Here is a 14,344-nt window from a genome sequence, read left to right on the forward strand (position 1 = left end):
GTCGTCGTTCGTCGTTAATTTCAATCGGAAGTATCGTCGGTAATAACTCGATTTCAATTGGTTTTTCGTCGATTCACGACGATCCGATGATCCGTTTACGATACCTCCCACACCATCGTGTTCCTTGCATCGTTTCGAGTCTGCCGGTGTCATCCTTGGTCTCCGTCGACGGCGGCGCGTGAGGAGGTGAAGCATTCAAAGTTTCCGATTTGTTGAAATCGAGCTCTCCGCCGTTCAAAATTGTGAACCGAGCTTTGTAAGTATCTCGGAATCGCTCAAAATAATTTTTAAGAATTTTTCCGTGACTTTTAGGCAGCCGAAAGGGGCTACACGCGCCCCCACGTGATGCCACTGCGCGTGGGAATGGTCTAAATAAACAGTTTGACCGGTTTTGGAGCAGATTTGACAGGCTTGATCGGTTACAACCCGACCCGACCCGTTGACCGGCGTTGACCACTGTTGACCTAAACTTTGACGGGCTTTGATCGGGAATTAAACGACCTTTGACTTTGACCGAGTATACCAATCCTGACATTTTTCGATGTTCCAAATCCAAATTCGCAATCCGTTTTTCGAAATTCGGACCTGAATGCCTCAAAATTGGCAGTCAAACCCGTTGACTTTGATTTTGACTGAAATTTTCAAATTTCCGAAAAGTTATATTTTATGTTTTCGACGTCCTGAATCCGAATACGAAGTCTGTTTCGCCAAATTTGAACCCGGTAAGCTATTTTTCACTGATTTATCACCCGATTCGATCCGTTTATCGTAATTAAGCTCCGTTTTTTATATAATTTATGTTGATATGTATCTGAGGAATTATTGGAAGTTGAATTGAAGATCAAAGGCGTTCGAATGGAATTTTTATGGTCGATCAGTATTGCATGGAAATCGAAGTAATACTTTACTACCTCTTTATGCTTTATGGAACATGTTGATATTGTTAAATGCATGAATAAGATAATGTTGGTCACTTTTATGGAATTGAATAAATATACATTCGATAACTGAATTCGGATCGAATGATTAATATAAGAGATTGAGGGAATATTATAATTAAATTACAAGTTGTGTGATTTGTGATAAAGAAATCAGCCATGAATTTGTAACTTATATTTTAAAGGTTAAATGTTAAAGGTACTTGGATGAGAAATTATGAGAATACTCTGGTAGGGTAAAATTACAAAAATACCCTTTTGTTTGTAGATGACAATAATTGTCTCTGGAAGTTGGTTAATAACTCTGAAAAGACATATTGATCTGATATAATTACAGATGTGCATAAGAAATGCTAGTTTTGCTTAGAAAATTTGGATAATTGGTTTTTAACCCTAAAAGGGTTTGTATAAGATACTATAAGTCTGTTAAGGAATCATTTCGAGATCAAAGAATATTCGGAAAATAAATTAACCATTGGATCTCTAAAGTATAATTATTTTCGTTAAGAGTTAATACCGAAATTATCTGATTAAGAAATTACGAAAATGCCTTTGAGATGTAAAAATAGTACAAGTTGACTCTAAATGAGGAAGTAACATGAGAATTTGTTTTTAAACCGATAAATTACTGATTTGATTGTTGAGATCCTATTTTTGTATAGAAAATTCTGATAATCCGTTAGTAACATCTGAGAAGGCATTTAACTTGGAAATCTCCAACTTGAGTAAGTACGTGAAGAATAATAATTTATCGATGGTGATATTTTGTCAGAATAGTTCAAAGGGACTGACATAAATGATAAGTTTCAATTAAATAATAAGACCGAACGGAAGGAAATGATTGAAATATTCTAGATTTGTAAAATGACCAAAATACCCCTGGAATGGAAATGACTCAAGAATGTCACCAAGCTCAGGAGTGAATGGATATACTCAAGATTTGAAATGAATAGAAAAACGTTGAGCACCAAAATGACCAAAATGTTCTTATGACCTAGAATAAGTAAATGTCTTGGATTAATTAAGAAATCCAAATAAGCATGGATGTTGTGCTACCAATAAAAGTTATGGAACACAGCTTAAGTGATCAACCAACGTTAGTGCTATATCATTACCTAAATGATATAAGTACCACTTGAATGTTTGTTCATATTCTCAAATTTGGATCGATGATAATTCTGGAAGTACTTGGCTCAGCTCAACTCTAGAGCGCATACAGTACTAATAAGTGGGTATTCGTGAGTCAAATCAATCACGAATACCAGAATGACTTTATTATATGAATACATTGAACTGAAATGAAGTACAATGTGTATTTGAATTTCAAAAATGTCTGAATTATTCTGGAAAACTTTAAAGTAATCGGGATAGACTTGCTTACTAAACGAACTAAGTAACATCAATGACTAAGGATTAAATAGGTGATTGGATGAGTTTGGAAACACTGTTGAACTTACATGATGAATTGTCCTTATGAGTTATAAGCCATGGATCAAGTACGTCCGTATTTCCTGATATTGTTGAAACGTGGAAATGAAATAAAGACCGTTGGAAGATTTATTCAGTGATGATTATGAGGATGATCTATGGATCTATATTATAAAATTAAAGAGTGAATACACTGGAAGGATAATGAATTGACTTGTTGACATGCATCAGTTTGGGAGTTGTGTAACTCGAGTTGTTTGATAATATGATCGATAGTCATAGATTGTAAATGACTTGAATCTTCGATTCTATGTTTTCATCTAAAATAACTTCGGTCATGTTGGAAAACGCAAGTAACGCAGAACGAAAAGATTCTGAATACCACATTTGGTTCAATTGGGCTGAAATCCTATGAATTCAAAGTATATTCCTGAATACCCCTGATTGTTTGAGTAATGGAATCACTCGCAGTAAATCTGAATTTAGAATTATTCAGTATAAAGGTTCCTGAACGTTTTCCTGATGCATATAGAAACTTAGTGGAATTCTAAAAGTATCAATCTGAAATGTCTGATTAGATCGGTTAGAAATCGATTCTATTCAATAAGATCTTATTATTGGAATCCGATCAAATTGCACAAGTTCATGTTATCCATATTGATAACTACAAAATGCATATGAAAAAAAATATTTGGATTCTCTAGTGTGTTTCTTATATTTTGAAAAATTGTTTTATTGTTTTAACATATGGTATACTGAAATCTATGGTTACTGTTTTATGGATGCACCGACTTAACGGTGATGGCTTATGGATTTGTATCATTGTATAAAATATACAGATTTGTGAAGTACAGCTCTGATCAAGCTGGAAAATTTTTATAGACCTAATGTGACTCTTAGGTAGGCTATGCGACCCTGAGATCATTCTCGGGTAGGCCCTGTGGCCCTAAGATGTGTTCTTATATAGGCCCCACGGCCCCAAAATCTATCTTGGGTAGGCTCTCAGACCCTAAGATATTCCCTTAGGTTAACTCTTTGTAAGATGGTTTTAAAATACGAGTTTAAAAAGCTCCACTACAATATGGTTTATGGGATTTTACAGAACTGTCATTTGATTAGTGTACCTATTATGGTTTATCGTACTGATAGAACACACTAGGCATCCTATTCGACCTTATGAAAACGTGATAGTATGAAAGGTTTCTTATGAACTGAGATTCATGGCTTTTACTCGATGAACTTCTAAGGGAACCCCAGATTATTCCGCCCACTAGTATACGTATGATTCAATAAGGAAATTATGGTTTCTCATTTATCTGCATGTGATGTAGCATCATCTGGTAGTTCTGTATTACTGAGCTTTCCGAAGCTCACTCTATTACTCAATATTGCAGGTTAAAAGAATTGTACCAGTGCAGCTATCGACATCAGTAAGGGAGTTCTTCCGACGTTGTTTTCAGAGTATGATACATGTGATTAGGGGGCATGTAATTGTATTTTTTTTATATACAAGTCTGAAAATATGTTTTATTTCTGAATACTAATAAATGATTTTATATGTTACATGTTTTAAGAAAAGTTTTAAATTTTCCGCTATTTTTACAGTGGGTCACTCCGGTAGCCCTAATGTGACACTCCAGATCAGATCGGGTTACCCGCATCGATCTGAAGGGGTTACATTTAGTGGTATCAGAGCTATGGTTTGAGTCAAAATTTTTAAAGATAGACCGGTCGGTCGAATGTCAAAATATGTTTGATCAGTACATGCCCTTAGACTACAATCATACCTCTCTGAACCGGAACTCCAAGGCTGAGTCCCTATCTGTAGCGAGTAAACCAAAGTTTCTATCCGTTAAGGTTATATTTGTACAAAAAGGAACATCAGTAACATTTGTCTAAACGCTGTAAAGTACCTTACGAGCTATGTGAGAGTTATTTATCTGAGAAATTCTGACCCGACTCCATAAATAAAATTGGGATATGCTGCTGCTCTATGAGCCTATTCACATAACCAAGGCTGAATTTATTTCACAAGGATAAAGTTGTTTTGATTATTTACTTGGACTGAGAGAGAATTCTGATGAGAATGTATACTCAACTGGTTAAGGATTAGTTGAGTATCCGTATTTCTATAAGAGCTATATGAAAGATCTGAAAGAACTAATGGAAGTTTCATTTCTGCAATTATGTGACATGGATGAATTTCGAGGATGAAATTCTATTAAGGAGGGGAGAATTGTAACACCCCAATTTAGGGGCTAAATTTTAAGAAATTATAAAGTATTGGATTTAATTGGTATTTTGAAAGAAATAGTGGATTAAATTGTAAATTTTAAAGTTGGCAGACCATTTTAAGAAGTGTATGAAATTCAGTGGCTAAACTCATAATTTTACCATTTTTCTTTAGGAGTTAATATAAACCCTCATTTCTCCGTCAGAAATACACTCATAATTCCACTCCCGGTCAACAAATTTCAACTCTGATCTACTCGTCGTCTGTCCTCCGATTGATGAGCTAAAACCACCATCGTGTTCGTTGTCAAGCGAGGAACAAAACCCCTCAAACCTTTCGTCGTGAATCATCGCCATTCGTCGTTAATTTCAGTCGAAAGTATCATCGGTAATAACTCGATTTCAATTGATTTTTTGTCGATTCACGATGATCAGATGATCCGTTTACGACACCTCCTGCACCATCGTGTTCCTTGCATCGTTCCGAGTCTGTCGGTGTCATCATTGGTCTCCGTCGACGGCGGCGAGTGAGGAGGTGAAGCGGTCAAAGTTTCTGATTTGTTGAAATCGAGCTCTCCGCCGTTCAAAATTGTGAACCGAGCTTTGTAAGTATCTTGGAATTGCTCAAAATAATTTTTAAGAATTTTTCCGTGATTTTTAGGCAGCCAGGAGGGGCTCTACGCTCCCCCACGCGCGTGGGGATGGTCCAAATAACCGGTTTGACCGGTTTTGGAGCAGATTTGACCGGTTTGACCAGTTACAACCAGACCCGACCCGTTGACCGTTGACCACTGTTGACCAAAACTTTGACCGGGCATTAAACGACCTTTGACTTTGACCGAGTATAATTATCCTGACATTTTTCGACGTTCCAAATCCGATTCCGCATTATGTTTTTTAAATTCGGACCCAAAGGCCTCAAAATTGGCAGTCAAACCCGTTGACTTTGATTTTGACTGAAAATTTCAAATTTCTGAAAAGTCATATTTTATGCTTTCGATGTCCTGAATCCGAATCTGAAGTCCGTTTTGCCAAATTCGAACCTAGTAAGCTATTTTTTATTGATTTATCACCCGATTCGATCCGTTTATCATATTTAAGCTCTGTTTTTATATAATTTATGTTGATATGTATCTGAGGAATTATTGGAAGTTGAATTGAAGATCATAGGTGTTCGAGTGGAATTTTTATGGTCGATCAGTATTGCACGAAAATCTAGGTAATACTTTACTACCTCTTTATGCTTTATGGAATATGTTGATATTGGTAAATGCATGAATAAGATAATGTTGGTCAGTTTTATGAAATTAAATAATTATACACTCGATATGAATCTGGTAGAAATTCGATAACTGAATTCGGATCGAATGATTAATAAAAGAGATTGAGGGAATGTTAGAATTAAATTACAAGTTGTGTGATTTGTGATAAATAAATCAACCATGAATTTGTAACTTATATTTTAAAGGTTAAATGTTAAAGGTACTTGGATGAGAAATTATGAGAATACTCTGGTAGGGTAAAATTACAAAAATACCCTTATGTTTGTAGATGACAATAATTGTCTCTGAAAGTTGGTTAATAACTCTGAAAAGACATATTGATCCGATATAATTACAAATGTGCATAAGAAATGCTAGTTTTGCTTAGAAAATTTGGATAATTGGTGTTTAACCCTAAAAGGGTTTGTATAAGATACTATAAGTCTGTTAAGGAATCATTTCGAGATCAAAGAATGTTCGGGAAAACAATTAACCATTGGATCTCTAAAGTATAATTATTTTCGTTAAGATTTAATACCGAAATTATCTGATTAAGAAATTACGAAAATGCCCTTGAGAGGTAAAAATAGTCCAAGTTGACTCTAAATGAGGAAGTAACATGAGAATTTGTTTTTAAACCGATAAATTACTAATTTGATTGTTGAGATCCTATTTTTGTATGGAAAATTCTGATAATCAGTTAGTAACATCTAAGAAGGCATTTTACTTGGAAATCTCCGACTTGAGTAAGTACGTGAAGAATAATAATTTATCGATGGTGATATTTTGTCAGAATAGTTCAAAGGGACTGACATAAATGATAAGTTTAAATTAAATAATAAGACCGAACGGAAGGAAATGATTGAAATATTCTAGATTTGTAAAATGACCAAAATACCCCTGGAATGGAAATGACTCAAGAATGTCACTAAGCTCAGGAATGAATAGATATACTCAAGATTTGAAATGAATAGAAAAACGTTGAGCACCAAAATGACCAAAATGCCCTTATGACCTAGAATAAGTAAATGTCTTGGATTAATTAAGAAATCCAAATAAACATGGATGTTGTGCTACCAGTAAAAGTCATGGAACACAACTTAAGTGATCAACCAACGTTAGTGCTATATCATTACCTAAATGATATAAGTACCACTTGAATGTTTTTTCATCTTCTCAAATTTGGATCAATGATAATTCTGGAAGTACTTGGCTCAGCTCAACTCTAGAGTGCATACAGTACTAATAAGTGGGTATTCGTGAGTCAAATCAACCACGAATACCAGAATGACTTTATTATATGAATAAATTGAACTGAAATGAAGTACAATGTGTATTTGAAATTCAAAAACGTATGAATTATTATGGAAAACTTTAAAATAATCGGGATAGACTTGCTTACTAAATGAACTAAGTAACATAAATGACTGAGGATTAAATAGGTGATTGGATGAGTTTGGAAACACTGTTGAACTTACATGATGAATTGTCCTTATGGGTTATGAGCCATGGATCAAGTACGTCTATATTTCCTGATATTGTTGAAATGTGGAAATGAAATAAAGACCGTTGGAATATTTATTCAGTGATGATTATGAGGATGATCTATGGATCTGCATTATGGAATTAAAGAGTGAATACACTGGAAGGATAATGAATTGACTTGTTGACATGCATCAGGTTGGGAGTTGTGTAACTCGAGTTGTTTGATAATATGATCGATAGTCATAGATTGTAAATAAGTTGAATATTCGATTCTATATTTTCATATAAAATCACTTCGGTCATGTTGGAAAATGCAAGTAACGCAGAACGAAAAGATTCTGAATACCACATTTGGTTAAATTGGCCTGAAATCCTATGAATTCAAAGTATATTCCTGAACACCCCTGATTGTTTGGGTAATGGAATCACTCGCAGTAAATCTGAATTTAGAATTATTCTGTATAAAGGTTCCTGAACTTTTTCCTAATGCATATAGAAACTTAGTGGAATTCTAAAAGTATCAATCTGAAATGTCTGATTAGATCAGTTAGAAATTGATTCTCTTCAATAAGATCTTACTATTGGAATCCGATCAAATTGCACAAGTTCACGTTATCCATATTGATAACTACAAAATGCATCTGAAAAAAAATATTTGGATTCTCTAGTGTGTTCCTTATATTTTGAAAAATTGTTTTATTGTTTTAACATATTTTACCCTGAAATATATGGTTATTGTTTTATGGATGTACTGACTTAATGGTGATGGCTTATGGATTTATATCATCATATAAATTGTATCTTAGAGATACAGATTTGTAAAGTACAACTCTGATCAAGCAGGAAAATTTTTATGGACCTAATGTGACTCTTAGGTAGGCTCTACGGCCCTGAGATCATTCTCGGGTAGGCCCTGCGGCCCTAAGATGTGTTCTTAGGTAGGCCCCACAGCCCCGAAATCTATCTTGGATAGGCTCTCAGGCTCTAAGATGTTCCCTTAGGTTAACTCTTTGTAAGATGGTTTTAAAATACGAGTTTAAAAAACTCAACTACAATATGGTTTATGGGATTTTACAGAACTGTCATTTGATTAGTGTACCTATTATGGTTTTATCGTACTGATGGAACACACTAGGCATCTTATTCGACCTTATGAAAATGTGATAGTATGAAAGGTTTCTTATGAACTGAGATTCATGGCTACTACTCGATGAACTTATAAGGGAACCCCAGATTATTCCGCCCACTGGTATATGTATGATTCAATAAGGAAATTATGGTTTCCCATTTATCTGCATGTCATGTAGCATCATCGTGTAGTTCTGTATTACTGAGTTTTCTGAAGCTCACTCTATTATTATATATTGCAGGTTAAAATAATTATACCAGTGCAGCTATCGACATCAGTAAGGGAGTTCTTCTGGCGTTGTTTTCAGAGTATTATACATGTGATTAGGGGGCATGTAATTGTATTTTGTTTTATATACGAGTCTGAAAATCTGTTTTATTTCTGAATACTAATAAATGATTTTATACGTTACATGTTTTAATAACAATTTTAAATTTTCTGCTATTTTTACAGTGGGTCGCTCCGGTGGCCCTAATGTGACACTCCAGATCGGATCGGGTTACCCTCATCGGTCTGAGAGGGTTACAGTAACCAACATCAAAGTTAATTACAAGTCTTACACTAAAATCTTATTAAATTTTAAGTACATTATATTCGAGATAATTTAATCATTTTAAGTCTCAAAATTATTTTCAAATTTTATTAATCGATTATGAATCATTCAGATGTATTATGTATTATTTTTAAGGCATTAACAACCATGATATTAATATCTTGCTAGTGGCATCGATACTCTTATTAGAGTATTGATACTTATTGTAACATATTTTATTTTTTTTTACTAATAATATGATAGCATATATTATTATCTTATTAAATAAATTATTTTTAATTAAAATTAGAATATGTTACTATCCCAATTAAAAACAAATCATTATTGGGAGGATCGTTATTGCCTCTGCAGTACCCGATTTGGATTAGTCGATTAATAAATAGGAAATCAGTGATTATACAAAAAAAATAAAGCATGTTATGAATTGTGTTAGGAGTAAGGAAATTTTAAATAATTTGATTGAAAATAAATTTAAAAATCGATACTCTTAAGTGAATAAGTTATTTAGTTCAATGATGAAAATAGAGTAACATAAAAGGTAGTTTACCCTTATTTATTTGGGTAAATTACATGTTTAGTACCTAGGTAAATTATGTGTTTAATACTTAAACGTTGAACCACTTTTTATAATATTTTGATATAACAAATTAAGACAAAATGTTTTTGGACTTGAATTGAATTTGTTCAAAATTTTCAAAAATAATTCAAAGTCCATTATAATAGAATTTGAGCACAAAAATGCTTTTATGGGTACGTAGTACCAATACTGTTTTTACAATATCGATGTTGCATGAACAATATCGATATTGTTCACATAGTATTGATACCAAAAGTAAGAGAAGTATCGATACTCTCTATGTAGTATGGATACTCTCTATGTAGTATCGATACTATCAGTTTGCTCATTCAGAATGCAAAATAGGTATCAATACCCAAAGGGATACCGATACTACTTCACATAATAGTATCGGTACCATCATCATAGTATCGATATTGGTCAGGCTCAATGGCTAGTTTTATTTAAAAATAACAAATGAAGTACCGATACTCATTAAAGGAGTATCGATACTTCATGTCCTGGGTAGTTTTATTTTGCAAAGAAAACATCCCCAACGGCTCTAGATCATTTCCAACGGCTAGAAACGGCCACAAATGCATTCAAACCTATAAATACAAGTTCAAGACACTTGAAGAAGGTTATCAACACATATCCAAGCAATCAAACACAAGAGAAGAGTTTGTCACTCTTATTTTCCTTTCTCTTGTAAATAGTTGTGTTTGTGTGAGCTTTAAGTTTGTAAACACTTATCTTTTAGAGGTCTTTTTGTTTACTTTCTTTTTCTTTTGTAAAGGGTTTTGGTTCTAGTTAAGCTTTTGAAAAGCTATAGAGTTTGTAAATGTTATATCTTTATCCTTGAAAAAGAAAGAACAAATTAGTGGATTTGTTGGAAAACCCTAAGTGAGGAGCTTAGGTAGCGGATGTAGACTTTATTAAGGGAGTTAAACAACTATAAATCATTGTGCATCGTTTTTCTTATCATTTAAATCTCTTTACTCCCTAAAATTCTTAAAAATCCAATTCACCCCTTTTAGCAAATTATTTCGGTTGTCAATTTTGAGCTTCATCAATCCCAACATTATTCTATCAGCTTTAATCCATTTTAGTACTTAAACTTTTAATTTTTTCAAAATCATACCTAACATTTAGTTTTTGTTTTATTTTAGTACCCTGTCGTTAAAAACTTAATGACAGAGGTGACTTAGCCTTCCAATGGTGAGTACTACAACAATAATGAGTGTGCTTCACCGATTAGTCACCGATGACCACCGCGCTAGCCGCCAATACCGGTTGTCGATCAAGACCAAACTTCACTAGCTAGCTCGTTTCTACCTTCTAATCATGGATCTGAAGTTCGTTTTCCCAAAACCGTAGTCATTTGTTGTAGATCTTGTAAAAACTTATCGGATACTTCAAGTAAAACACCTCTATTCGTCATTGCTAACCATATGATGGTGTCAATTTTAAGATATATCGTCCTTGCCATCAACATCTTCACCGTAGGGATCTTCCAACTAACTCCTCCATCTCCAAAAATATAAAATCCCACCTTCGTCGATCGTTTCCTTTGATTTCCCCTTGCCCTTGCTTCGAGTAATATTGATTTTTGGGGAGTTATCGTCATCAATCGTTCGACGCTATTGGAACACGATCACTGCGATTAGAGAAGAGACTGATGACTTGACTACTCCCTTGTTAGTTAATCGTTGCTTGGAGTGGAGGTTACCGAGAAAGGTGGTTGTTGGTTGGTTCCCTAAAGGTCAAAGTTAGGCTAGATTAAGTTTGAAATCGGGCTAGGTGTTGGCCGATTTCACTTTTCTGGCGGACCGGTCAGCTCTACCGTTAAGTTTTTAACGGTAGAGTACTAAAATAGAACAAAAACTAAACGTTAAGTATGATTTTGAAAAAAATTTAAATTTAGGCATTAAAACAGACCAAAACTAATAATTTAACTACTAAACGCGAAATTTACCCTATTTATTTTAAGTCGAAAATACATTTAACACATGGAAGGGGCCCTGTAATAGAATGAGGCCCAAAGGTTTTAGCCTTAGCCTTAAGGGGGATGGAAATCTTGTAATCTGATTCATCTCTGTTCTGTTTGTTTGCTGCAATGACTACTTTTTATCTATCCCTAATCCCTGGGCCTTGACTGCACTGACTCACTCGCTGGATATCGGGTAGAAAGAGAATCGATGGCGGCAACTGCAGCTGCAATCGCAAATGCGAAGCACATGATGCGGATGATGTTGTCTGCTTCCCTTTCTCTTCCTGTTTCATCACGCTCTGCATCGCTATCCGCAAAGCGTTTCCTTTATAATCAGTATCCCCCCAAATCGCATGCCCTCGTGAGATTATCCTGTAGAAGCATCACTACCGACACAAACAAGAAGAGGAAGAAGAAGGAGGAGAAAGAAAAGGGGATAACCAAAGAAAAGCGAAGAACCCGTTCACTCAGGGATGGGGATATTCAGATTTTGGAGCAGGAGGAGGATGGTTCTTCATCTACGAGTACTTCTACTTCAGTAATGATGCAGCAGTCCCATGTCCCCGTTATGTTGGGCGAAGTGCTTGATGTCTTCTCTTCAAGTTCAAAGCCTCTCACCTCTTTTGTCGACTGTACTCTTGGAGCGGCTGGTCATGCTTCTGCGGTCTCTTTCTCTCTCTTTATTTTTCTTCTAATATTAGTAATAGTTTGTGTGTTTATATTACCAAAAAAAAAAAAGACAAAAAGATGGTTTTTTGGACAGATAATCCAGTCCCACCCTAAGCTCAAGCTTTTCATTGGAATGGATGTGGATCCCGCTGCACTCCGTTTGGCTCGTTCTCGCATCAATGCCATCTCCCATTCTCACACTCATCCCAACTTGGAAGCCCTCACTTTTCTCAAAAATTTCAGACAGATCAAATCCCTTCTCACCCAGGTCGACCACATCTCTTCGGGAGTCGATGGCATCTTAATGGACTTAGGAATGTCATCCATGCAGGTTCTATTTTTCGCCTTCCTCAGTTGTGTCCTCCCCGGTCTTGGGTTCCCTTCATGACCATGGTCTCCTCTGTTTCACTTTCCGCAGGTCAACTGTCCTGACCGAGGCTTCAGCGTGCTCGTTAATGGCCCTCTTGATATGCGTATGGATCCTCAGGTTAGTATGATTTTTGCTTTCATGGATACTTCATTTCTACTTAACTAACTATAGCAGGCACATGACAGGCTAGTCTGAAAGCAGAAGACATATTGAATTCTTGGCCAGATAGTGAAGTAGGTAGAATCCTTCGGGATTATGGAGAAGAAAGGAATTGGCGATTGCTTCAAAACAAGATTGTTCAGGCCCGCCTTAAAGGTGGATTGCATTCCACTGGTGAATTGGTTGATGTTATTCGGAGGGCTACTCCTGGGACAAGAGGTAGCTACACTCTTCATTCAGTTCATCCTTTGTGCTTTTTTGGCTTGCTAATAAGTAAAGGAATGGGTTTATAGGTGGTAGGCAAGGCTGGATAAAAACTGCAACAAGGGTGTTTCAGGCCCTTAGAATCGCTGTCAATGATGAACTCAATACACTGGAGGATTCCTTGTTTGCATGCTTTGATTGTCTAGCTCCCGGGGGTAGGCTTGCTGTCATTTCATTTCACAGTTTAGAGGATAGAATTGTGAAACAAGCATTCCTTAAAATCATCAATGAAGAAGGGAAGGATTCCGTAAAGAATAATGTTGAAGGTAACAAGGATCAAAATGAATCATGGATTAGACAGACGATACAAGGTTGGAATGGAACAATTCTTACCAAGAGGCCAATAACACCCTCCGAAAAGGAAGAGGGCTTCAACCGCCGCAGCAGAAGTGCTAAGCTAAGGGTAATTCAGAAATTGTAGCCATAGCTTAATTTTGTGAAGTCATTAATAATACGCAACAATGTATCAACAACTCATTTTTCTCCTCCGCGCCAACCTATTTTGCGTGTAAACCTCTTTAGTTAAACAGAAAATTTGTCATTGCAAAAACCAGCGAATCCCGGGGTGACCATAGTAGCCTCGTATACGAATTGATAATTCATAAATTTTGAAGAACATATTGACCTATGAAGATAACTCTTTCCTCAATCAGGCTGATTTCTCTTGCTGACAGAACGAAACCCCAAATTTTGCTTTTATTATTGTTGGTCATGATTACAATGAGAAGCCCAAAGTCTTATCTTCACTAAATCCAGAATCAAGTGATATAAAATATAAAATGGAACATTGCTGATTAAGTATCACAAAGAAAAATGGTCACTTTAGGTCATGTTCTGTCTGATGACTGATGAAAATTGCATTTATTAACTCGTTACTAACGTATGCAGTTCAAGGGTTCAAAAGCAATGACCAGGCACTTAAGGCCTTCGTATACCTTGACTTAATATAGGTGCGGTTTTGATAGTCGTTTACACAAACGAGATACACCGTATTGTTCCATAGTGCGAAGCTAAAACCCTTCTGTTTCTTCAAAACCAACCATTGCAAACTGAGGAGTTAGTACGGTTGCTTTAGTAAAGCATGCATAATAATAATAATAAACCCACAGCTCCCCTGCGAGTTCACTTATTGCCCACTGACTAAGCTTTCAATTTCAGTTTTGATGTCAGCTTTTGTTATCTTAGCCTAACCGTTGCTGTATGATAAAAAAGAGAGAAAAAAAAAAAGAAATTCGTTTCTAAGTAGCATATACTCAAACTCAACAAAGTGTCAAAGTCCCCATATGTTAATTGAACATTCCAATGCTCA

The 14,344-nt window shown here is 35.4% G+C and overlaps 1 protein-coding gene across 1 annotated transcript; it reads left to right on the top strand.

The window, feature by feature from the left end:
* The first annotated feature begins 11,682 nt into the window (after window positions 1-11,682).
* LOC120150072 (ribosomal RNA small subunit methyltransferase H-like) lies at window positions 11,683-13,538 on the top strand. Its single transcript, XM_039162779.1, has 5 exons — window positions 11,683-12,237; window positions 12,337-12,573; window positions 12,661-12,729; window positions 12,798-12,990; window positions 13,065-13,538. The coding sequence occupies exons 1-5, from the start codon at window positions 11,782-11,784 to the stop codon at window positions 13,454-13,456; spliced, it is 1,347 nt and encodes a 448-aa protein (XP_039018710.1). The 5' UTR covers window positions 11,683-11,781; the 3' UTR covers window positions 13,457-13,538.
* The last annotated feature ends 806 nt before the right edge of the window (window positions 13,539-14,344 follow it).

Source organism: Hibiscus syriacus, unplaced genomic scaffold (assembly GCF_006381635.1).
Source record: "Hibiscus syriacus cultivar Baekdansim isolate YM2019G1 unplaced genomic scaffold, ASM638163v2 tig00111013_pilon, whole genome shotgun sequence".
Classification (NCBI taxonomy): Eukaryota; Viridiplantae; Streptophyta; class Magnoliopsida; order Malvales; family Malvaceae; genus Hibiscus; species Hibiscus syriacus.

What these genes read in the sequence shown, in the direction of transcription:
- LOC120150072 (XM_039162779.1), top strand. Translation starts at nt 11,782, where the DNA reads ATGGCGGCAACTGCAGCTGCAATCGCAAATGCGAAGCACATGATGCGG. An exon ending in TAGGAATGTCATCCATGCAG is followed by an intron (nt 12,574 to 12,660) that starts GTTCTATTTTTC and finishes CACTTTCCGCAG; the next exon opens with GTCAACTGTCCTGACCGAGG. An exon ending in ATATGCGTATGGATCCTCAG is followed by an intron (nt 12,730 to 12,797) that starts GTTAGTATGATT and finishes GGCACATGACAG; the next exon opens with GCTAGTCTGAAAGCAGAAGA.